This window comes from Carassius gibelio, chromosome A16 (genome assembly GCF_023724105.1).
Source record: "Carassius gibelio isolate Cgi1373 ecotype wild population from Czech Republic chromosome A16, carGib1.2-hapl.c, whole genome shotgun sequence".
Classification (NCBI taxonomy): domain Eukaryota; kingdom Metazoa; phylum Chordata; class Actinopteri; order Cypriniformes; family Cyprinidae; genus Carassius; species Carassius gibelio.
This window is the reverse complement of record NC_068386.1, coordinates 23,765,573-23,791,662: the sequence shown is the minus strand read 5'-3', so window position 1 is coordinate 23,791,662 and position 26,090 is coordinate 23,765,573. Positions and strand designations below refer to the sequence as shown.

At 36.6% G+C, this 26,090-nt stretch overlaps 1 protein-coding gene across 1 annotated transcript in view; it reads left to right on the top strand.

The window, feature by feature from the left end:
• The first annotated feature begins 287 nt into the window (after positions 1-287).
• LOC128030870 (glutamate receptor ionotropic, kainate 3-like) overlaps positions 288-26,090 on the top strand; it is a 117,161-nt gene continuing 91,358 nt past the window's right edge. Inside the window, exon 1 of the mRNA XM_052618937.1 lies at positions 288-657. Within this exon, the coding sequence (XP_052474897.1) occupies positions 558-657 (100 nt within the window). The 5' untranslated portion in view covers positions 288-557. The remainder of the gene's footprint in view (positions 658-26,090) is intronic.

Below are 26,090 nucleotides of genomic sequence, written 5' to 3'. Positions count from 1 at the left end.
AAATAGTACACAATCTGAATTATTTCGTCTTGAACTCACACCATAACGTTTTACGTTTTTTTTTTTTTTTTTTTTTTTGCGTGATCTCATACTTTTGGAACCACCTGTATAGGCTATACAGCGTACATCACAGTGACTGTGTATATGCCTGGCGCTATTGCGTTTCAAATAATAGGCAATATTCGAACAGCGTAAGCGCGCTAGTCCCCATCCACACTGACGCGGGACTCCAGCCCGGTTGTTGCGGTATCAGCGGTAGGAGGAGATACAGAGGGGATACAGGGACTCCTGCAGGCTGATTTCAGCAGCTCAGCACTCGCAGGTGGACACGCGCACCGATCCGGAGCTTCGTCTGAGAGCCGAGCGCGCGCACTCATTCACTCGCTCGCCCAAATTAATAAACCAAGATAATTAATACAGAGAGATCGAGTTCAAAACAACTACAATGATAGCAAATCTGTCGCAGTCAGTCCAATCCTCATATGACTCCCAGCCATTTAAAATTTGATGAGCAGTTTTTGGAGAACTCCTTGGATTGATCCCAGTGATTTTCAGTCATGAAGAACAGGAGGGAATATGTGGAATACTGGAGCGCGATTATAGTGTCTCTCTTCTGGATTCACAGCTCTGTCGGGATGCCCCATGTCATACGGATAGGTAAGAGAGTGCGTAATGGACACCGACTCTTTAACTGAACACATTAATGTTTTTATGAGTGTGGAAAGTGCTTTTGGCGTTCGTTTGGTTCGATCTGCTGTTAGTTCACATTTTACATTTAATAACTCTATGGAAAATGTGAATAGATATCTTCCCCGGAGCTGTTTAAGCGCTGGGAATGTAGTTGCGCGTGCATCAGCGTGCCGCGCGTCTTAGGAACAGATGGTGCTGCATTGATTTCGTGAATTTGATTTGGAGACTGTAAAATAGTAGTTCAATTGTTAAAATTGAAGCACACGATATTATTGACACTGGAGAGAACTATGGCATTGAGGTGATTCTTGTAAAATTCGCCTGAAACATAAGTTCACAGTCTTAACAGGTGATCTAGGAAACGTTGTGCCGAAGTTTGCCTGGAAACCTCACCTTTACGCACCGTGCAGCCAGACTGAAGGTTCTCGATAATACAGTCAAAAATAGTGCACTCATGCAACATGACAAAGACAGATTTTCTCGGTCTGACAAGCTGAAATATGTGTGTCGCGTGGAGACAGGAGCCCAATAAAGATCGATACAGTTTTGTCTGAGAGCAGATCACTTTTGACAAGTGGTTCGATGCCTTCCAGAAAAATGGCTCTAAATGTCATTATGCAACATTAACATGTATAAGCACAACCTTCAAGTTCCCCAACAAAAAAAAAAAGACAGCGTTGCATTTATGCAGTTAAAATACGTGCTTTAAACATTATAAACAGCTACTCCATTATACTTACAGTTTGACATTCATTTGATAAAGTTGCATTTTTATATAATGCCCTTTTTGCTTTGGCACTTAATAATTGTTTTTTTTTTTCTCCAACTGCATTTTGTGTTTTTTGTTTGTTGGTTTGTTTGTTTTTTCTGAAAAAATAAAATCCCCCCCCCCCCCCCCCCATGGATATGAGTAATAAATATGTGGCTGTGACCTCAGTGCTTGAGATTTGTAGTCTTTGACAGCTCAAATCTTTTTTTTTTTTTCAGTGTAAACTGATTTTTTTCTCAAAAGCTGCTCTAATATTTCCACTGAAAAAAAAAAATAAAAAAAAAAAAATACAAAGCCATGTTTGGCTTGACACAAAATATGTTTCTAAGAATAATACAATGACATTTCTCAAGCAGACACCACTTAATTAACATATTGTGTTATTTTTTATAAGTGTGCAGAAGGTTTTTCTAAAGTACCCTATAAATATGGTTTTCAAAATGCTTGACTTCGTGGGAGTATATATATACGTATATATATATAATGTAATATATTTTTTTGCACTGAATTTGTGCAGCAAAATAACTAAAGTATGCATGCATGATGGTATGTCTACAGGCATTTGAGTCCAACCTCGTACCACCAGAGGGCTTAGTGTTTACCCGCGGTCCTCCGTGAGGTTTTGTTTGCCCCATCGTAAGCGTCATAGAATGGAAATTCATTACAGACTTGTGTTCAAAGAGAGCAGGCAGGTTGCAGGAGGCAGGCTGTATGTGCATCCTCTCGCCGTGTGCTAGCTCAACACGACTTGTGTAATGGTGGGCATCCACAGTAGTCATGCCTCCATTGATTTCACTGTTTTTACAACGCACTTCTCAGAGGCCAGATGGTCGATCAAACTCACTCCGCAACACTGTAAATGTCGAGGGGAAGAGCATTTCTGCTGTGCCTGTGTGTTATTAGCTGTCTTGCCCTCCTGCCATGAAACTAAAATGGGAAGTGCTTTGAAAAGGACAATGAGGTAGCTCATTACAGGATTACGACGTTTGTTTGTGGCAGAGCGGCAGGATTTAGCCAAATCAAAGTATTTAGATCTGTGTTGTTTGGACCCGATTTAGCACTCGGCATGGTTTGTTTGGCAAGACAGAAACTGGGATCCGATTGATACAGTACTGAGAAGCCTGCAGTAGCTGAGCAATATATAATGCATCACCAGTGCACGGGAAAACTGTGCATTTCCACATGTGTGCTTTAAGGTCTGAAATGACCTCAGTAGGGTCACGTTTTTGTGCTTCTCCAAACTGCACGTCACATGACAATCATCCAATTGCTGCAGATCCAAAAACAGCCTTTGTGGTCAAACTCAATGGGTTTTCAAAACCCAGCTTGACTTTTCAGTCTAGTTTGGATTCGCCCGCTGTCACTCAAGCCTTTCAATATCATTCAGGGCAGCTGCAGCCTATCAGAATCCACTCCAGTTTTGGCAAACGGCTCTGGACCACATCCAAATGTCACTGCAGAGTAGTGCATATGTCTTAGAAAATGATGACAAACTATCAAGAGGTTTGCTTCTTTGTAATCTTTATATTCAGGAATTTATCTTGCATAGTATGATCTTTCGAAAGGGCCAATTGACTGAGATTTTTCTAACACACTGGTATACATTTATACACACACGTCTTCTTAAATTCTGTATATTAAAAAAATTAAAAATTAAGATAAGCTTGTGCATTTAGTCTGTCTCATCTGTTGTTCAAGAATACGGTTAATGGAATAAACTGAATGCCTTTAAATGAGAGAATCAGCGCCAGAGAAAGATTTATTGAAAAATCAATTGCGTTATCTACCAAAGAATTAAAGTGCTTCATTATAAACAGTTAATCAATCTCACACACAGTTTTGTCACTGATATTTTTCACTTTCTAAAGATCAGCAAAACCCTAATCTCATGTAGTAGCAGAAAAAAAATGCTCTTCACATTAAAAGCACATACTAGTTTCTGAAGTGTGTGTCCCCTTAACACAGTTCTGCATGACAAAATCTAAAGAAGCTGACAACAAGGATTGCAGCATCAGTATAAGATGGCCATCAGTTGCAGAGTGAAAATGCAAAATTTGTGCAAATTTAATCTATAAGCTGTCGCAGCCGTATTTATTCAGCATTCTTCTGCCAGAGACTAGAGATGGTTGCATCTGTGATTTTTGTTTGTGTGACACTGCACGGAAAGATGGAAGGGTTCGAGCCCAGTGCACAAGTTCTTTGATGTCCGCCGTTGTCTGCTGTAGTGGAGATGCAGGGAGACAGCAGCATCTCACAAAAACAATACAAACACACATATATGTACATCACGAAATGCAGGTGGTTTGTACGCACACACACACACACACACACAGCTGTGTGATTTCACTGAAGCTGTTGTACATGATCTTTCATTTACGGAGTCAGCACACTTCTGGCCTGCCGATTAGCTTCAGTGCCATTAATGAGAGCGAGCAGATGTCGGTTTTGTTCGCATGGACCCTGAATCAAATGCTCCGTATTCTCTCCTCTCAAATCACTGTCACTCTTGTTATTCTGAAGCTGTGGTCTACTTAAAGACAGACGATGCACACACATACTTGCAGATTTTTGTATAAATTCTATATGTGCACACGCACACACAAAAAATTCAAACAGATTCATAGTGACATACATCGTGTAACATGATTTGATTTCAGGTTAATGCAGCAGAAAATCTCCATTACATGAATGTGAAGTTTAATCTGAAAGTCTATACATTATAAGGAGTATAATTATCTGAATTTGAGGGTACAGAGAGGGTATGGCTTTGACACACTGAAAGAATTGTTAATCAGGCGTTTTGATTTGAAAAGCAGATATGGGATGGTCCGTAATGACTTACAAGCATCTTTCATGGCTTCATTTTTATTTGAGTCAAAATAAACCCAATTCTCTTCCTTAATACATATGCCAGTCTATATTACTTTTTAAATGTCTTTGAAATCGTTACAGCCTCTGAAACGACTTTTGACTGTCACCTAGTTCACGCAGGCTGTAATAAAAGGCAAATAGCTAGTATTTTATGTTAATGTAGGTAACACAATCTTTTTAAAATCTTAGCAATAGGATAAGATGAAGTTTTGTTGTTGTTTTTTTTCCCTCTCTCTCAATAAATTGCACTTGACAGGTTTTACGTTTTCAAATGGTTTTCTTAAAAACATATTTCTCCCATCTGCAAATGGTTGGACCGATATTTAGCCTCACACCAGACTCACACAGTCGAGTGTTGAGTCAGTGTTTCTGTCAGCTTACAAATGACTTACTTATTGTTGCCTCAGCTGATTAAACTTGTGAAATGGAAATTAACACTATTTATTCTCTAAATGCATGTTATTGATCTTAATGTGAATGAATCATCCATACAAAAGGTTTTTATTTTTATTTATTAATCTTTTTTTTTACATCCAGTCACAGTCAAGTCCCACCCTACTATATATATATATATATATATATATATATATATATATATATATATATATATATATATATATATATATATATATATTAAATATGATCTTACATGTTTTAATAGACATCCAAATGAAATGGATTTTCCAAAAAGAAATAAATGAACAATAATAAAAAAAATAAAATAAAAAAAAAAATATATATATATATATATATATATATGTATATATATATATATATATATATATATATATATATATATATATATATATATATATATATATATTTTTTTTTTTTTTTTTTTTTTTTTTTTTGGAAAATCCATTTCATTTAGATGTCCATTACAACATGTAAGATAATATTTGTTGTTATTCTCATTGCATTGCAAATTTCAACTGTGGTAGTACATGAACGCATAAAAACAAAAAAACAAAAATACAAAACCTACACATCATTTGTAAACCAGTAATGAAATTAGTCAGTATCACTTAAGCCATAGTGCTATTGTTCAGGGCTGCAGGTAATAATAGCTGTGCTGATGATCAGGACAACAGCATGATGGTGAGTGGGATATTTTTTTCAAGTATTGTGTGACTTAGTATGCATTTCAGACCAAAATGATTGTCTATAATTCGTTTCCGCCAACAAAAAGACTTCAACAAGATAAAGCATAAAGCTTTGCGTGTCACCAAGCCACATACTAAACACTTTTTTTGTAATCACTCTATTCCGCTTTTCTATTTTCTCACTGGTGAGGAATCACAGAGCAAAAGACAACACACACTTTTAAAAACCCCACACCTCGCTCCAGGCAGATCCATTCCTCGCTGAATTCATATAAGCGGGGTGATACAAACAGTGAAGTGTCCCAGTGCCGGTCTACTCTTGGAATGCTGTGTAGGAAATCAAATGCTGGCTTGACACTCTACATGTAAACCTACTGTACCTTGCTCTTTCTGTAGGTGCATAACAAGATGACCAGCGGTAAATAGAGATACTATTACAGCAGTCACACAACAGTCAACTAATTCACTGACACACGAGGTCTTCCCTTTAACCAGGATCTTTACTCTACTGTTCTCACAACAGATGGTGTTTTTATATCACACTACAAAGTGTGTGCTCTACAGCACTATGTCTTAAAGGAACATATGGTTTTTATAATAAAAAATAAGCTGACTAATCTTGCACCCATGCAATATTACCTCTCCTTGGAGAGGAAAGGGTGGACTAGAATCACATATTGCACTAGTACTCTGTCTCATCAACAGAAATGGTGGGCCGTTGTCTCTGGATGTGTGTGACCTTCCAAATATGACAGCTCTCGAAAAAAAAAAAAAGCTTGTCAATGTAATTGTTTTCTCCGTCTCGCTCTTTCAATCTCACTCTTTCTCTCTGTTACTCTTTTTTTTTTTTTGGGGGGGGGGGGGGGGGCTGTTTACACAAGCAGACAGTATCAAATTTCATGTCCACCCATTTGTCTTTATTACGAGCCCCTGTCTAACGTGTCCGATTCCCACTCACTCCTGTCAACCGGCCCCTGCTGGGAAAGTCAAACAGAATTAAACCATCCAAAAGGGGAAAACCCAGCCATGTTTTTCCTGTTTGATCACAGGTCATAGCAATGGAGAATAAACAAAGGACACGCTAAGATGTCGTCACACCGTTTCTCAGTCATGCGAGCGACTGCGACTGACTGAACGGGCCGTGCTCAGGTGCTGACTGAATATCTGCTGCGACTCGGCCTTTGAGAAGCACTGAACGGAGAAAGTATGAACCAGACGAAGCTTGGGAGATTCTTATTTAGTTTGTTAATTAGCTCAAACCTTTTGATCCCAATTTAAAAACCTGCCACGTTGCAGGACTCTCATCTTTTGTGCATTGCCAGGAGCAAAATAAAAAGAAGCACATTTTCCCCCTTTGCTTTTAAAATAGTGTGGCATTCAAGTCCACCCCCCCCCCACCTTCACTTTCTCTCTACAGTTTGATGTGAGCTGCCTTATCCGTCTGCCGACATGCCTGGTTCTCTACGTTAGAGTATGGATCACCCTTTTCAGCAGAAATACAGCAGTAGTCCGTTTCCTTCGGCATCACTGAGCACCGATGATGATTAAGGTATATTGATTCAAATGTACATTCTGTGAGGAGGTAGGTTAGTCATTTGGTTGGAATGAAATTCACAAAAGGTTCCTTTATTACCTCATTTTTTTCTAATAGGTAATGAGTTCAAATTGAAATGAAATGGAGCCCTTTGGATGTTTCTTTATCAATTTCTTGGATATGCGAAATATGTGATACAATAAAAAAATACTCAATTTATCTATCTTAGTAAAACTGAGTCAGACTTTTCCCACAAGTTGAAAATAAAAGTCACAAAATAGATTCCTTTATTATCTCAGTTGGTTCTACAAGATAATACGATTAAATCGAGATATAATGGATACTTTTGCTAATATATATAAAGGTTAAGTGTGCACATTTTGTGTGAAACATCTGATGCAGTAAAAATAGTTAATAAAATACTTAATAAAATTATATCACACATTTCCCACAAGGTTGGAATAAAACTTCACTAAAGAGATTACTTTATTTTCTCAATTGGTTCTATTTGGCCATGAGATTTGTGATGATGATTGTGACAAAATGTTCTTGAGAGATTTGTCTCTTCTCCCAGCTAAACAATCAGTATAAGGCAGATTTAAGAAAGCCACTTGTAGGATGAATTCCCTAAAAAAAAAAAAAAAAAAACACTGAAACATCTTTGTTGAAACATCACATTTTTGTTTGATTTTTACCCTATTGGGTGTAAGTTTGGGCAACTAACTTCAGACAGGGTACGTTTTTATTATTTTATAATGCAGAACATACAGACTTCACATCTTTATCTTAGATGGTCCTGAGAAACAGCACTAGATCTAAAGAAAATATCTCAAGTTTACTCAGATGTATCAATTCATCAAAGTCTGCAGTTACCAAGAATTGCATAAATGCCCCCCACCCCCACCCAAATTATTTGAGCTATGCTATCCACATTGTGTAGCTCTGTGTCCCGCTTTATGACAACTTTTGAGTCTGGTATCAATTTTGGAGAAGTCTTTGAGACAAACTTGAGGTACAAGCATTTTTATTTTTCTTTGGTTCCTCTTATTAGGTCAAGAGACAATACACATAGAAAAACTTGGGTGAAATAGCAACTCAAGAGGTTTATGGAAACTCTAAAAAAACTTAGTTTGGTTAGTTATCCTATTAGGCTCCTGTTTCACCTGCTAACCTGTGATCTATAGACAAGACATGAGTTATTGTGATCATCAGTCCATTGGCACTCACAGAGGTCAACCAGAGCTTAGCTGAATGACAGAAGCCTTTGCATTTCAATAGAGCAACAGCTCTTTTCTCCCACGTCTCCTTTGTCCTTTTGAGAATCTACAAGTGCTGTGGAAGGCTTCTGGTTATGGCAGCATGCAATTAACAGAGAATATAACTATTGTGTTTCTGCAATAATTTTCTTTTCATCAGATTTGTTCCATTCCCAATGAGATCATTATTTTATAGAGAAATTCTACAAAGTAAGTTGGACTAAAACTTTCATAAGTGAAGTGCATTTCAAAATTCTAGGTTTGCTAGACCAACCATTAATAACATGGCCATTTTTATGAATCCATCCAGTTTTTCTCTATATACGTCTCTATGCATTTGTAGCTGGAGAGACTGGAGCAGGAGCAGAAAGTGTTGACCTCAGATATAGCAGCTGTGAAGGACAAGAGACCCACAAGTCCATAGCATCTCAAATGGATGACCTAAACAGCACTTTGGAAGTGAAAAGGTGGAATATTATATAAGTTACATGCTTTTGCCGGAAAGAGGAGACTTGTGTAATTTAAAGTTTGTAGTGGTCATTGAGTACATGCAACAGTGATAGACATCTTTAGGTGTTGTTTGTTTATTAAGAATAACCAATCAAAAACCTTTGCTTGGAGTCACACTTTCTGGTCTGTTATTGTTCATTGTGCAACTTAGCCAGTTTTTATGTTCTTGCCTGTAGGAAATGAATAATCTGCAGATTAAAAGATCACCAGCACTGTAGAGATTCAACAAAAACCAATCCCCTGCTTGGAAACGGACTGTGTTGAACAATGAGTTTGAATACAGAATGATGGTGAAACTGAATAATTAGCTGAATTAATTACCACTCTGTTCATTGATCAACATCAGACGTGAACTTAAGATCACGAAATTTGCATGAAAACACACATTTTGTAATCAATGGATATTAATTGGCTTTAAATAAAACAAGATCAATAAATATTAATTCTTCTTCAGTTTACAGAGCAAAAATAATTTTGAGATAAGGCAGTTGTTAATTGGGCATGCACTGTTGTGGTTGCACTAGTTTATTCATCCTAATAAATGGTTCATCACAACACTGGAATTGACTTTTAGAGGTAATATTTAATACTGCTGGTGCACCTCATGTAAATTGTACACTGAAATTATTTATTGCTCTTAGAGATACAATATTTTAATCTTAGCATGTCTATACAATGTGCACTAGCTTGTAAGACAATAACACAAAGCCATTACTGAACCGTAAGCCAACAGCTAGTACAGGAAATGTCAGGGGTAGTGTAGAGTCATTCAGGCAGGAGATGAGAACAGCAAGGTGAACTCTGATCTGGGGAGCTGAAAGATTACCAATAAACACAAGAAAACAAGGACTTTTGCAGCCGCCCTTGACAATAATGTGATGTCTGAAAGGTACTGCATAAAGATTGGACCAATATAAAGCTTAGAAACAGCAATGTTTTGAAATGCCCAAATTGATTTGGTTTTAAATGTCATGGACAGTCAAATGATTCAGAAAGCAGGGTTTCTACTGAAAGCCACACACAATCATCTCTATAATGTAAGCAAACACAGCTCCATATTGTTGCAAATATCACATTTATCATATTCCGATTTGTCTTTGTTGTAGCTTATGTCCCTTGGCTTAAAAAAAAAAAAAAAAAAACAGAGCAGTGTACGTATCTGCATTTGCACTCTAGTCTGTAGTTGTACAAGTCATTATCCACACACGAGCGCGTTAAAGTTTCAGTGATAAATCATCGGTTGTGTTTGACATTAGTTCACTTCAGGTTGTGGGTCTTAAAAAGGATGAATGAAACCCTGTGATTGAACAAGATGAAACGAAGCAGTGATTGAAAAGAAGGAGGCACGTCTAGGCCAGGGGACAATCAGTGGGTCTTTGTGCCGTTTTCCCAGCCGGTAATGACATCTGGAGGGCCACGTGCATAGAAATAGGCATTAGCGCTTGGGCAGAATCCGGTGTGGCTGCAACTCTACAAAGATGACAGAATCCACACAGCGGACGTCTGCAGGATGGGGCCTATTAGAGACCGAGATCTGTTTGAGCTGCTGACAGACTTGAAAAGAAAGACTTGAGAAGATATTACCTCCAATTATGGGTCTTCCTGACCAGTGTGATCGAGTGGAACTGGTGAAGGCTGAGCCCTTTCAAATTCTCTCGACACGTCAACTTCTTTTTCAGAGGTCTTATGATGGTATAGAGTTGCTTTCTTTCCTCATTCCTTCATCCCTCAATCTCCGCGTCCTTATTCTCAGCCCTCTCATCTTGCTTTCTTAAAGATCAGCGATGCAGGGCTGTGCGTTTAAAAGTCCTGAGAAAAACACCCCCGTTCCCTGAAATGGAAAGTGTTTTTGTGGCCGACTCAACTGCAAAGTAGACCCCATCCTGTCAAATTGCAAATTTAATCCTATCCAGCATGTACAAATGCATGTAATCCCCACCGGGACACAATGGTCTGTTCACTTCTCATCCAACCCCTGCCTCATATGGCTGGATTATAATGTCTCTATTTGACTAATGATTACCAATTACAAATCTTTATACAATGGCCCTAATGCCATTTTGGGTCTGTGCTATCAGTTGTAGGGTTTAAAAAACAGACTCAAGTGCATTTTTGAGGATTATATCATCTCCTCAACCAATTAAATTAACAAGTCAACCGAACTTCAAACCAGTCAATCAATCCCAGTTTCTATGGTCTGAGATGTCAGAGCTTCAGTTAATCAATCAGTCAGTTTGCCAGTCAATACACCAAACAATGAACTGCCTGACCATCCTAGGACTCATCAGTGAGTGAACTAAACAACTCACCAACCACCCAAAATACTGTACCAACCAGTCATTCAATCACAGTATATCTATTCTGTGACATCAGTGCTTTAATTAATCATCCAATTAGTCAATCAAATGTCCAACCATCCAACGAGCCAGCCAATAAATGAGTTAGCTAACCAGATTACCAACCACCAAAACTACTGTACCAACCAGTCAGTCAATCCCAGCATCTCTGCACTGTGACATCAGGTCCTCACTCTGTCATACTGAAAGTACCTTTTCTGTGATTTTCCAGTAATCTGAGTGGCTTGATTTGTCTCAGCTAGAAGGAATAATCGCTGATTGCCTTCCCTGGGTCTTGATGGTAAGTCAGAGTGTTCTCCCCTCAGAAGGAACGCACTCCTTTGGGGACTGATTGGCTTCTTGGCCCTCACAGTGCTGGCTGACGTGTTAGCTGTGTAATGCTAGTACACCTGACAAAGTCCTCATGATTGGAAGACTTTCGCTGCCTTGCCGAGCCTGAAGTATAACAATTATCCTTTGTGAATTTGCCACAGATCACAAATGTTGCGTCCATGTTAGATTATCAAAGGGTGATAGATGTTTCACCCAGCGGACTCCTGACAACATTTGAAAAGATGAAGAGATGAGTTGGTAATGGAATAACATAATAGAAATGACCTGTCCTGTGTTCATGCACACAGTATTCAAACCATTGCTTTGGTTCCTTGTTCTGGAGTACAACTGTTATTGCATTTTATTTTTTTTATTGTTTATTTTTTTGTAAGAAATCCAGCAAAAGTTTATTGAACACTTCCTGCAATCCAGTTTAACCAGGTGCTAAATGCTCTGAAAAAGCACTGCACCAAGTATACATGTAAAAAGTGTTATTTTCATACTTTTTTCTGCAGATAGTTAATAGTTTTCTGCAACATAAAATTTGTTTTAACAAAACACAAGCAATAAACTGAATTTTATTTAAAAGATACATTTGTGTGCAATTTGTATTGATTATGGCAGCAAACATTCATTAAATGATTGAGAAGAGTGTTTTAGGCATATATCCAGATGAAGATGAGAAGGTAGAATAAGATCATGTAGAATAAGGCATTAATATGTGCTTAATTAGTTCTAATAAATGGTTATTGTTCTAGTAATATACATGCTAATAAGCAACTGGTTAAGAGACCCTAATATAAAGTGTTACCAAAATTACCATAGAAGTAATAGAAGACATAAAATACCATATGCGCTCGCTTCAAATATCATGTGAAGTGCACTTTGCATGGCACTTATAGTCGAATAGAACAATTGTCTGAAATAATAAGCGATACATACAGAAAGTGTAGAGTGGTGGTATGCGAGGAATGGAATTGATATATGTTATTTGTGTTATATTTTGCACGAATGTCTGTGAATCATCTGGATTTCAAATAAGCATTTTCACATGGATCCGAAGCATTCCACCAGTGATTTATATGATCTACTTAGGCTTGCAATGCTTTTTTGGAAATGTAACCCAGTCTGTATAAGAGAAGCAAAATAAAAAAAAAATTAAATTATATATATATATATATATATATATATATATATATATATATATATAAAATGTTATTATTGAAGTATTTTGGTTTCATTCATTCATTCATTCATTTTTGGAATACATTCATATGTTTACTTATGACTTCTACTAATACTTTTAATATAACCTTTACTATGACTATTGCTGTTACTTTATTTGAATTAATGTGTAGTGCACTGTACTCAGTTGATGTACTCAGTTGTTGGGTCAGTTGTTGAAATCTCTATGTTCTGCTCTGACATTAGCCAGATTTGTGTTAAAGTCAGAGCAGAGCATTATGGGAACGTATGGCTAGAATAGATAAGTGCTATTTGCTCTCTGGCTGTCAGGTTTTGAGCAATGACTGATATGGAAACCAGCTTTCCTCAACTATCACATGGTCAGTCCTAAAAATGAAGGTGCTGTAATGACTTTTTTAGCAAGGCAATTTTAATAGAATATCTTTAATAGCATGCACAATAATTTCATTTGGAGACATGATTGAAAGTAAGAGAACGTGGAAAAGAAAGGAAGAAAAAGCTATTTTTTTGTTAATCTATATGAAGGACCCAATGTTCTTTTCTTTAGTGTATTATTCTCGTCGTGGGAGACTGTATTCATGGAAGTTTCATTTCATTGTGATATCTACTATTGCCTTGAATCTTAGACTATCCATCAGGACATTTAAGACATTAACCAGACATAGAGGAACAAGTTAACACCAGACAATGTGAAAAAATGGAAATGCATTTCCTCTGTAGGGCGGTAACTGGTAGGGAATAGTAAATGCAGGACAGCACTCTGAATCTTGTTAACATATCTTGAAGACAAACTTTCAATATTGACTGTAATAATAGTCAGTAGATGCTGGACATCTGGTTTGCATAGAAGCTAGTTAAAATTGGCTGTTCAAGGTGAACTTAGAATGACCTCTTCATTCCAATCCATCATAAAGTATTATCTAACCAGTGCCTGTGATGGATATACAGACAATTCCATACAGAGATGCATTTCACTGTGGTACTGTATCTCTTTGTGCTTTAGTAGTTTGTATTATATATATATATATATATATATATATATATATATATATATATATATATATATATATATATATATATCAAATGAGACTGGATGTTTGGGGTAATGGGTTGATGGGGGTTGGCATAAAAATAATTCGGACAATTTTATTTTTTTTATTTATTTATTTATTTTTTTTTTATTTTTTTTAATTTTTTTGGATGTATAAGGTCAGATTTGCACATGTGCTGGTGAGTCTTGTGAAAACCAGCATTTGTTAACAGAGGCAAAGGAAATCCTCTTGAAGGTCTCCTCTTGGTTTATATTAAAATCCTCCGACATACTTCTTTACAAATCCTCTTTTTGTACTTTTGTACTTATTGTACATTTTGTTTTGATCTCTCCACTTTTCGCGTTTCCACGTTCGTCACCGGAACTGCTTCATTTACAAGAGTGAGAGCAAGATAGATTCAAGTGTTTATTATGTTTTGAATATGGATATTTTTCTTACAAAAAATGCATTGATTCGATACAGGAGGCCTTTGTTTATTCACAGCCAAATGGATGAGCTTTTTATTAAACTTCTCATGGACCGATGGAGTGCAAAACCCGCTGAGTGCCATCAAACGGCTTGAAAGATCAAAGACAATTTTCAAAAACAACTCCAACTGAATTTGTCTGAAAGAAGAAAGTCATATACACCCAGGATGACTTCAGCAATCAACTATTGGTACCGATTAATCGGTAAAACTGATAAATCGGTCGACCTCTAATATATATACTTGTACTAATTTTCACATAACGTGTAAACATTTTACTAGTGAGACTTAACTGTAACAAATGTAACAAATAATGCTGTTCTTTCAATTGATCCCAGCCCCCCCCCAAAAAAAAATAAATAAAAAATAAAAATAAAACTGACAAAAATATTCTCAGCTCTTTTCAGGATTAATAATAATAATAATAATAGAAATAATAATAATTATTATTATTATATTTTATATAGTAACTGGAGTAATGATGCAAAAAAAAAGTCAGCTTTGAAAGTCAGCTTTGATTGTTCCTAATAAACTGTTTAACTGCACTTGCAAGTGAATGTTAAATTATGTTGTGGGATAATTAAATATATTCTAAATAAATTACAAACATAAAATGACATACATTTATTTTGTCCTCACATTCTTTCTTGTAACTTCCTTGTAAACATTCATTTACAAAGTTTGAGATATATTTTATGCTGAATAACACAAATTGAAGAAAAAAAGGTTTATAACCATAACTCATATTCTCTTTCATTTATAATGATCTTGTTCTGGTCAAAATTAGCGAATTGTATATTGTCACCATACACAGCAACACATTTTAGTAGGTGTTCTTTCTCCATTTAGCTTTTAAATGGAAGAATAAGCTTTTGGTTTTGTAGGATAATCTCTACATCTTGTAAAATGCATAATTTTTTAAGGTTACTGTCTTCCCCTTGATGTGTGCAATTGCATTTCACCGGCTGCCATCTATTATCGAATCTTTTTCTAAATGAAGTGGTGACTGTAGCCGCAGGCAACTTCGTGTTCAGTTGAAAATGGAGTCCTACTTTTTTTCACCGTCCCTGAACTCTCTGTGTCTACTCTGTAGCCCTTTGGGTAGAAACTAGAATTATGTCTTGCTGGATCTGTGCCAAAATGTTTTTGTCAGCAGCATCTCTTTACACATTCTCTCTTTCAATTCGAGTGGATGAGATGAGCTCTCTCTTCCTTCAGTCTTTCTCGGGTTCTTCCTCTACAATTATCAAGTTCGTACGTTGCTCATGCATTTGTATGCATGTCGTTTTTTCTAGTTTTCCTGTCTTGCCCTGTGAAAATTTCCTTCTTATTGTCCCCTCAGAGAAGATTACAATGTGACAATACTGAATTTGTATAATTAAACGTGCTAGTGTGGAGGACTACGTGTCTGTGTTGATGATAGACCTGTCTCACTGCAAGAGAGGAGGGGGCAAGGAGAATGAATCCTGACTGCTCTCTAAACTGCATCTACATGAGAAGTGGAACACAGCTGTGGAAGAATAGTTTGCAGGAGCGGAACATGTTTGCTCAGTGGAGACTGGGTGAGGACATGTAATGGATGGAGATTCGTGAATGGCATTATAATTGGAGGGACATCATAAGTAACAGCTGTAAGCGATTTAATCTCTTGAATGTGAGATTAGATTTTTTCAAAAATGTGTTTGCATTCTCACAAAAAAAAAAAAAAAAAAAGAAGAAAGTCCTCTCTAAATGTCAATAAATCCCTGACTCAGCAGATTCGACCTTCACTCTTGGTTGAAGACATTGCTGATGAAAAATAGTTTTGGACAGTTGATCTGCATGCACCTCCATGACAGGACACAGCAACCCTGGCTGATGCCACTCCATGAAAATTCAAAGGGAAGGCAAACCATTTTTTTTTTTTTTTTTTTTTTCTTAGGCACTGAGATTTTTGGACTGGTTTGCTTCTATAACTTGCCTTTTTTATACTACTGGAAAGAAAACATCCAAAATACACATTCAAATGTTTTAATTCACTTTATCTAGTTGCATGTGTAGATTTTAATTGCAAAAGAATTTTTACAAACACAATGTTTGAGTCCGAAATCTCCTTATATGCATCAAACTTTAAAATTGTATTACTATCCATATTCTGAATGTTTTTTCTTCTTTCTATGTTCAACCAATTTTTTTTTTCTTTTTTTCTTTTTTTATTCTGATTGTTAAAAGTATTTTTCTGATTTATTGAGTGATAAACAAGAGATAAAAGCCTTTTAAAAACGTTTAATTCTATTATGTCTTATTTTAAACATGGCTTCATCCAGTGTTCAGATTTATTTTCTTTAAATGTATGCAAATTAGGGCATATTTAATTAAATAATTGTATAATTGAATATATATGTAAACATAACATTTCAGAAAAAGATACAGAAATCATTTTGACTGTACACTGAACCTCATTTAAAGTTGTTTAACTATATTAGTTGGCAAAAAAGTGTATATATATATATATATATATATATATATATATATATATATATATATATACAATTACAGTGATGGTAAAATGGATTTGAACAATTATCCATTTTAAAATCAATGCTATGTGCCGCCCCTTATGATTTTTTTTTTTTTTAAGCATGCTTGCTGCCTTAAGTAAAATGTGTACACCATATAACATTCTGTATTGTACCTGGAACCCTTATATGTAGCTGAAAAAGTAGAGCATGCTAGGAACAACAAGGTCATGGGTTTAATGCCCATAGAATGCAAAATGTTATAGAAATGTACAGTGTGTACTTTGACTGCAGTGTAAGTTGCTTTGGATAAAAGCTAAATGGATAAAAACTCATGACACCAAGCTATGTACTGTATCTTTTTATATTTGTACACACTCCAGATAACCTTCCCTCAAGGGGCGTTGCTCAGGAAACAACTCTGGTGTCACAATCAATTTAACTGGATCTGCCATTTTACAGTACAGTGCAGATTTGAATTGTGAAAATGAAAGTAAGTCTGAATGTGTAAATATAACCCTGAATATGTAGTTTTAACTCCAAATACAAAAAGAATAAAATGTCTATTTCAGATAGCTCTCTCTAGATTGGAAATATGGAACGCACAACTCAGTTGATTTGCTGTTATGTGTGATTGAGTAGTTGATTCATGGCAATATTTCAAGCGGGAATCTAGTTCTGTATTTCAGTAGAAGATAGATCTGACTTCAGTGCTTTGATTTACATTTTCTGAACATGCTTTATTGTAAACATGCTTGCACATGGACCTCTTTGGAGGTTTGCATTGCAAATTGTATTGCTGTTGTTTTTTTTTATAATTGTCCTTTTATTTTTTACAATGGATCTGTATGATGTACGAGCAGCATTTGTTTCTGTAATTTGGTCTATATATATATATATATATATATATATATATATATATATATATGAAAATGCTGATCAAGTCTGGGAGCTTTTGCATTATCCATTCTAGTGTGTACGTGAAAAGATATTTTTACATCAAAAGGAGTTACTGTCATGTTCACTGTGCTGTGTGATCATCTGTTTATTCTGAGAATGAAGTAAATTTGGATCCACTTTTTTAACCTCCTTTGAATTGTGGAGAACTTAAAAACTTAGCATTGTCAACCTGACATTTTGAGACTATCTTGGTGTAATAATAGCATTAATGCACATACATTTCCAGTGATATATTTTTCCCAGTATAAACTGTACTCTCTGTTGTCTCGGGTGTGTGTGTGTGTGTTTTTTTTTTTTTTTTTTTTCACAGTAACAGTATAAACCTAATTAGATGGTACAGTTAGATTTTTAAGGAAGCAGGTGTCTAAGAACATGTTCTGCTGTTCTCACTACAATTATGAATTATCCATATAGGCTGTCTAATTAAACGGCCAAACCTACAACTTGCACATATCCGCAAGGGTTTGCATGAGCAGTCGTGACATTAGATATCAAAGCTTTGACGGAATATGGTATTTAAAACATTATTGATCGTGTTCTCATTCATTTTCTTTTCACTCTTCATGGCTGGAGCACAAGCCCCAGGAAGTGGAGTTGGCCGACCGTGCTGTAACAGTATTGAAAACGAATTATTAGATTTAATGGTATGTAGGGGGAGAAAAGCAATGAATAAATAAGAGGTTATACAGTGGTGGAATTCAAATCAGTTGCAGATTCAATTTTAGAACAGAATGGAAATGTGGCGGCCAGAGTAGAGAAGCCAAGAGAGAAAGCTGTGATTTTTCCTCACACCGCCAGCATCACAGCGTGCTAATTCATGTTTCATGCTCTGCAAAAGCAGGCCAAACGAACGTTTTTTTTAGGCCCAACTCTTTTTTTTAAAGCCTATCTACTTTACGGGGTATTACAAAAGTCCATACCTACTTTAAAAAAATATTACCAGGAGCTGGATGGTCTTTTGGTGTGTTGTTTGAGTGGCTCCAGGCCTCTTTTTACAGGCGGAGCATCTCTGTGGAACCTTCAAAGCGCCACGGTAACAAGACTTCAAATGTCTGTGGGTAAAAAAGGGTAAAAAGGCCTGCGTAAATGCTTTCCTAATGACTCTCAGCAGGGTTGCCCGCGTATCTTTCATAAAGAAGAGAATAAAGCCCAGAACCATTACGCCGAGTCCATGCGGAATCTTGGAGCAGTTTTGGGATTCAACAAAGAGAATACAAATTCTGCCAAATGGGGTGTAATGGGATACATTAGCGTGTTATATGCCTTGTGGTGTACCTGGCAGTCAGATGTTGTTGTGCTCTTTTTGTTGTAGTATAGAGATTGTCTCTACAGATGGTAATTAATATAATTTCGAATGCCCGAGTGCAAACATGGGGGACGAGCGAATGCTGCTGAGCTGTCTTGCTTTAAGGATCAATGAAACTGCTATTAAACTTTATTTCTATTCCTGTAGTGCATTTGTCTCAACTAGCAGTAATATTTGGATTAGCTTTTGACATTTTTGGAATATACACCTAATAATTATATTTTATGTGCCATTTTTCGATCTACAATGTTTTTTCACATTTGGTTTAGTTGTGAGGAATCCTCTGAGAGCTCATACAGTGTCTGTTTCTCCATCAAAAGGCTGCATCCTAGTTAGGCTGCATATCATGGCTGTGTGTCGGTCGGTTAGGTATTAGGTAAATAAGTATTTATACCTAGTTTGTTTCACTCATCTGCATTTGCGCTATTTGAAGAGGAAGTGAGGAATTTATTTGAGGTAACACGCTGTCGTTGGAGATTCTTATACCTCCTTCCTGTCATTTCAATCGCTGTACGTATACGTCGACATTCCATGTCCTTTATTGTGAAACCTGTGAGACACAACAAAAACACAGCTCCAATCACAGCGTTCATCCTACTGGTGTTAACGTCGTTCTTCTTTGTTTTCGTTGTTGAACGGCGCGCACAAATGACATCGCTGTCGACCGGCTTAAGTCACTTCCTAGTACAAACTGTTGGAGCAGACGCAACCCTTTAAATGGTACTGGGTAATGGACTTTTTAGAATGTTTATCAAATAATGTTACACGTCTACTGCTTTCAAATCAAGATGTGTACTCTTGATTTAGAGAGCTCATTGTAAAGCAAACCTGAACTATAGCAACTAAATGGACAGAGAGCAGGACCAGTCATTATCCGCTCTAATTGTTTCAGCCACAGGCTCACAGGAATGAGGCTTCTTTTCGGCTGTACAAGACGTCATAAGCAGGAATCGACTTGACCACTACCAGGAAATGGCACCTTTGTGACTCGTACAGAGCAAATAGATCATTGTTCCCCTGGCAAGCAGAAGATGGCATTTGCTAATCAGAAAGTCATCTGTCTGTGGGATGAGCATCAATTAAGGCACTTACGCAGCTAATGATCAGGGAAAAAATACCTAATGGGTCTATTTAAGGGTGGGATCTCACCTCTATCTGTCCAGCTCAGCATGGGCATGCTTATGGAGAATACTAATTTCATTTTGGTGTAGAAAAGTCCTCGCAGTCAACCAAGGTCATCACCACCTGTTACCTTAATCAACTCCATGCCGCAGTTCTGCCTTGTGATTTTCTGTCAAACAATTAAGCCTTAATAAATCCAGCAGATAGTCAGCACTGGGGCTGCACGTGTTAAAGAAAACATGAAACAACATTCTGAATGCAAATAAATGGTTGGTTTATCTTAAAATGTATATTTTGTCATAATTTACTCCGTATCATCTGACCTAATCTTTACCTAACTAAAAAAGGTCCACATAAAGATATCATAAATGGAATTTGTACAATTCATTTGCTATTGGTTTTCTGATGTCATGCAATATATGTGAAAATACAGGTTTTTAATAATTGAAAATGTTTGGAACAAAGTAAGGGTAAGTTAATAAGGACAAAAATATCAAGTTCAGGTGAAACATTTCAAGAGAATATTTGGCACTGCATAATGAAGGGATTTTTTTTTTCCAGTCCACATGGCTTTGGTTGCCGCATTTTCCAGAATACAATTCTTGTTTTTATCATCTGAAACATGCTGTGACACTTCCAATAGTACATATATTAATATATATTAATGTCAAGCACACAAAACATGCACAAAACACACATATTTAGATTTGTGCCAAATGAGAGAGGTACGTAAGCCCAGGTTGATTTATATAGAGCATTTCACACACAATGGTAATATCACTTAAAGTACATTTGTTTAGGCTTGCCTCTTATAATAACTGTTTTTTCTAATGAATGGTTCAATGTTTGTAAATATTCTGTTCTATTTACCAGTGTTTTACATTATTTCTAAATGCAATAATGAAATGTGACTAATACACTATCTGTTCCCTCGCTCTTTGAACTGGTGCGCAGTGTTGTGGGTAACGCGTTACAAAGTAACGCGTTAGAGTACTCTAATTACTTTTTTCCTGAAATTTGTAACTTAACGCGTTAGTTTCGTGCGTAAGTAATCAGTAACTTCGTTATTTTTTTAAAAAAAGTAATCCGTTATTTTAAGGAAAGGAAAATCCCGACTGCAGCCTGCTTTTTGTCAGACAGTAGTCCTAGGTCTACTGTGCCACCTGCGGATGTACAGTATCAGCGGAGCCGAAGCTCTGTGATCGTAAAGTCAATGGCTGTGATGCGTCTGTGCCCTGCGCCTGACCCTGTGTGTGTGTGTGTGTGTGTGGTTTTTTTTTTTTTTTTCGAACTCCCGGCAAGATAGCAGAGAGGACAGCGTTTGGTTTATGGAAGTACGCACATTATTTTCAATTTGTCAACGAAAAAGAAAAGAACATAACGGTAAAATGCACACTCTGCTTTGGTGAAAAGCTTCTGTCGACCGCCAAAAATTCTACCTCAAATTTAACGCTACGTTGTAATCACTACTTTGAAGAGTAAATGTAAGAGGACTGTGTTAAAGCGAATTTAGGCTTGTGACTGTGAGTGACACTTTAATAATAATTAGTTCGGCTATTAAGCGATTTGTCATTTGCCTGTGTGGCAGTGAAGGGTTTAATTCGGTTTGTTATCATTTTTGTTTGACAGGCAACTGTTAATTTCTGTTAGATCATTGGCTGGCTGGTTGTTCATCATTTCTAAATGGATTTAAATCTGCAAGCCTGTTTAAGGTTGTGTTTACAAGTAAGCATACTTGTACTTTGATAAATGCATTATTTAAAGTTAAAGAAAAATCAGGAGTTATCTTGTGGTGCTCATAATATACAGTAGCGCAGGCTACCCGGGCTGGGTAGGTGCGAATTTTGATTAATAATATGTTCTGTGATAATAAATAAATAAAACGCCATGTGGAATAGCCGATTGCTGACTGTCTTTCCTGTTATTGTTATCCTGCAGTGTTAATTTAGTCGGATGACTGACGTTATTCACTGTCGGGAGTCACGACTTCTAGGTGCATTTAAAGGGGCCGGGGGCTGTGTCTGTCGTGTGTGAGCCGCTGCAAACGGCTTTTAATTTTTGGTAACGCATGAGTACTCTAACGCGTTACTTTTATGAATAGGTAACGCTGTATCATAACTGATTACTTTTAATTGATGGTAACGTTGTAACCTAACTAACTACTTTCCTAAGTAACTATACCCAACACTGCTGGTGCGACAATAAAGCTATGTGCAACCAATTTTCTAAAACATTTCAGAAGCAGAGCAACTTATTTGAAGGTAATCAAAACAAACATTTTAAACAAACATCATAGACATTTACTAGGAAACTCATAAAATAAATTAAATTGTTTTCACCGTTATAAACTCAGGGGCACTATTACAAATCTTCTGAATGAGAACAAAACCTCCCGAACTAAAAACACCTGTGAACAGGACAGAAAAACTAGCGATCTCTTATTTAAACAGATGCATATATTAAATAATGCGATTATCAGCAATAGACAACATATAAATGAAAACTGCCTAATGTTACGGAGTAAAATGATGATCCAGGAAGTGGTACATGGCTATGCAAGGTGTTGATGGAAGCAATTTACTGGATTTATGCTTTGATAATCTTAGTGAATATTATCCAGATGTATTTTTAGATAAAATTTAGATTTTCTCACATTTTTGCACAAAATTATACATTTTTATGAAACCTACCTATTTTCTAGTGTTGATAAAAAAAGAATGCTTTAAGCTAGAATAAAATGGAATCTTTTGTTTAAAAGTAGAGACTTTGATCTTGGTTTTGGTCTATTGCATATTCAAATAGTCATATAACAAAATATACTGTAGGCCATCAAATTGTAGTGAAAATCATCAAAATCGCTGGTGGTAGCTGGCAACTTAAAAAAAATGGTGGCAGGGAAAGAGATAAACAACTAAAGGGTCAGTGTTTATTTTTTTAGGTTGTCTTTGAAGTCGCATTGAAGCAGTGGGAGGGAATCTTGTCGGATACGGTATGGTCACTGCATGTAGACATTGACCTAGAATGACATTATCACACGTGGCACACCGCTGTCTCTGGCTGTTCGGATCTACCCCAGCTAAGAGTGACCCTGCTGACAGGTGACCTTATTCAACACCTGCTCTTCTCCACTGCAGAATACAGCTTTCTACAGAAAACCCTACAGCTTTCAATTACTCAGAGGACATTAAATTTTGCAAAGCAGTTAAATAAAAGACACGTTCAATCTCAGAAAAATAGGCCCTCTGTTTTTTGCGAGACGCGCTCAGCCATCAGGCTCATCTCTCTCGATGTGACATGACACACAGATGTGAGGCAGGGACTCGCTGAAGGCAAGATAGAGGGCGTAGCGTGATATTAGTTGTTTCCTCTTTAGGAACATGCCGCTGTGTTTTTGGACAGACCTGCCAAAGGGGGCAACTTACCCACAGCTAGGGGTTAATTGCACCACTGGGGAAAAATGCCTACTCTGATTCGGTGCACAGTTGATTGGGTGGTTGGTGACAGGCCGCACTGCGTGTTGTGGGAAAGGGAACGATGTCTAGAGGAGAAGAAGGCCGCTGAGAGCATGAGCTGAAAATAAGTCGAGCTGACAGGAAGCACTCCTCCTTTTGGAGGCAATTTCACATTTGTATCCACTTTGACTTACTAAGCTGTTATTAAAGTGAGAAAAGGGGGCAGCTGTTCTTACGTGAAGCATCAGGGTTTGAGAACCATTTTTCTTTTGATTGCATGTCTGTCGGCTAGAGACTAATACAATCGCAGCGTTGTTTGTTTAATTGATAGAGAAGAAAAATTTAAAAGAAATAAAGGAATGGATAAGAGATTTGGAAGAAATCTTTTTTTTTTTTTTTTTTTTTTCATTGTGTATTTGGCCTACTTGTTAAAATTTAAATATCAGATATTTTCGTAAATATCAAATGTTCCACAAAAATGCTCATTAGATGAGCCACATGGGGATATATATATATATATATATATATATATATATATATATTCCTTTTGTGGACAAGATATTGCATTGTATCTCAACATGCAGGAGGTTGCATGACTGAACACAAGAACATTTTGATTGTCATTTTATTCCTTAAAAGACCTAGACTTGACAGAAATAACATTTATTGCTCATTCTACAAATCATTTGAGAAACTGACATGGTAGGATGACCGATTAAATCATAAATTAGACATTTTCAGGAAAATTTAGTGGTGCTCACCCGTACAAAACTCACAATGCAAATGTGTTCCAGATGGTTACCAGGGCACATTAGCTACATTTCCTTATGGTTTCTAGGGTGTTCTGGACAGTTGCTAGGACATTGCAAGCTGATGTCTTTGGGCCCTAAAACTGTACCCAATCCAAATCACTTCTTACCCAACCCAACGTCAAGATTATTATTATTATTTTTTTTTATTTTTATTTTTTTATCAGGATAAACCCGAACTAAGACAAACACAAAATAATAAGACCATGATAAACGTGAGAAAAATTAAATGGACTGACTAATACATTTTGGATTCACTGGTACTGTCTGCAACACTATTTACCTCATATCCGGCAAAGGGCTTCTCCTCGCAAAAAAAAGAACATGAAAATGCTGTTAATTTAATGTAGTTAGTGGGTTTTGCCGATGGATGTCATACTTGTACGATGAATTTCTGTGTACGAGCTTATAAACTTTGTGCCTCTTCTATGTGTTTTTGCTCTTAACATGCGCTTAACTTAAACACGCAAGTATGCATCCAGGATAGTTTAAAAGAGACTAGGTATCGGTTCCCTTTTGGGAAAAAAGCATTTTTGTTTTAAATAACCCAAGACCTGAGGCCACTAATACCAAACCCTACCCGACACGGTTTACGGATCCAAGTGGATCCTTGAAGACCTCTAGTCTAGGACATTCTGAGTGGTTGCTTATTGGTAAATTCAAAAGGCTCTATGATGTTCTCAACATTGGTGAAAAAAAAAAGTATATATATATATATAAATTCCATCAACATACATTTTTGAAAAACTACAGAAACTTACCAATCCATAAAATCCACTGCAGTCTCTAGCTAAAAACATTAGTAGCAGTAAAATGTCAACCACTTGCATAAGCACCACAATGTTCTGTCTGATTTATACACATTTGTATCACATAACCAGCTTTTCTGACATAGTAAACTTGCTCTATAGCTCACCTGGTCCAGCTCTGTACTTGAGGTAGGATGCCTCAGTACAATTCCCATAAAACAAAAAAATCTTAATAAAAAGAGGCTTGTAGAAACAAGCTAAAATAGCATGGTTGCTTCACCAAATGCTTTTTTATCTCACGTTTGATTTTCTTAAGACTTAGGGTTAGAGAAGGTAAATAAATTAAATAAATGTATGCATTTAGCAGACGCTTTTATCCAAAGCGACTTACAGTGCATTCAGACTATCAATTTGTACATATCATGTGTTCCCAGGGAATCGAACCCCCAATCTTGTGCTTGCTTACTTGCTAGAGCAGTGCTCTACCAGTTGAGCTACAGGAACACTACTAGAAGGTGGTAGATATATTCAAGTACAATAGAGAATTAGTCTTTTAGCATCGCTCACTAGACACTTCTTTTCCAAATTGTGGCGATACATAATAAAATGTTCACAGAAACAATTTATCTGTTTCTGAAAAAAAAACAAATTGTGCTTTTAGTTCCACTCACTGATAAGCAATGTAATATAATTTAGAAATGCCGCCATAGGCACATTTTTGCAAAGAGCCTGTATTGGTACTGGTCTGTATATTGCTCAAGTCTTTCTTCTGTATTTTAGTCTATGGGATGTTTTTCACAAATTGTATTATCTGCCAGTAAATTCAATTGCTTTGAAAAGTAATAGCATACCTTTCTTCAACAAGCTGCACAGTATGTAATATGTCTGTAGCAAAAAAAGTTATGTGGTAAAGTTTAGAGTTGGAACAAATGTTGACAAGCCCCTATCGCTTAGTAAAAGCCATAATAGTAGTGATTTAGAGAGCAAATGGGATTATTCAAACAATTCAACTCCAGTCAGTTCAGTGATACTGATTACAGTCATTTATTTGCATCAGTTTCAAGCCCA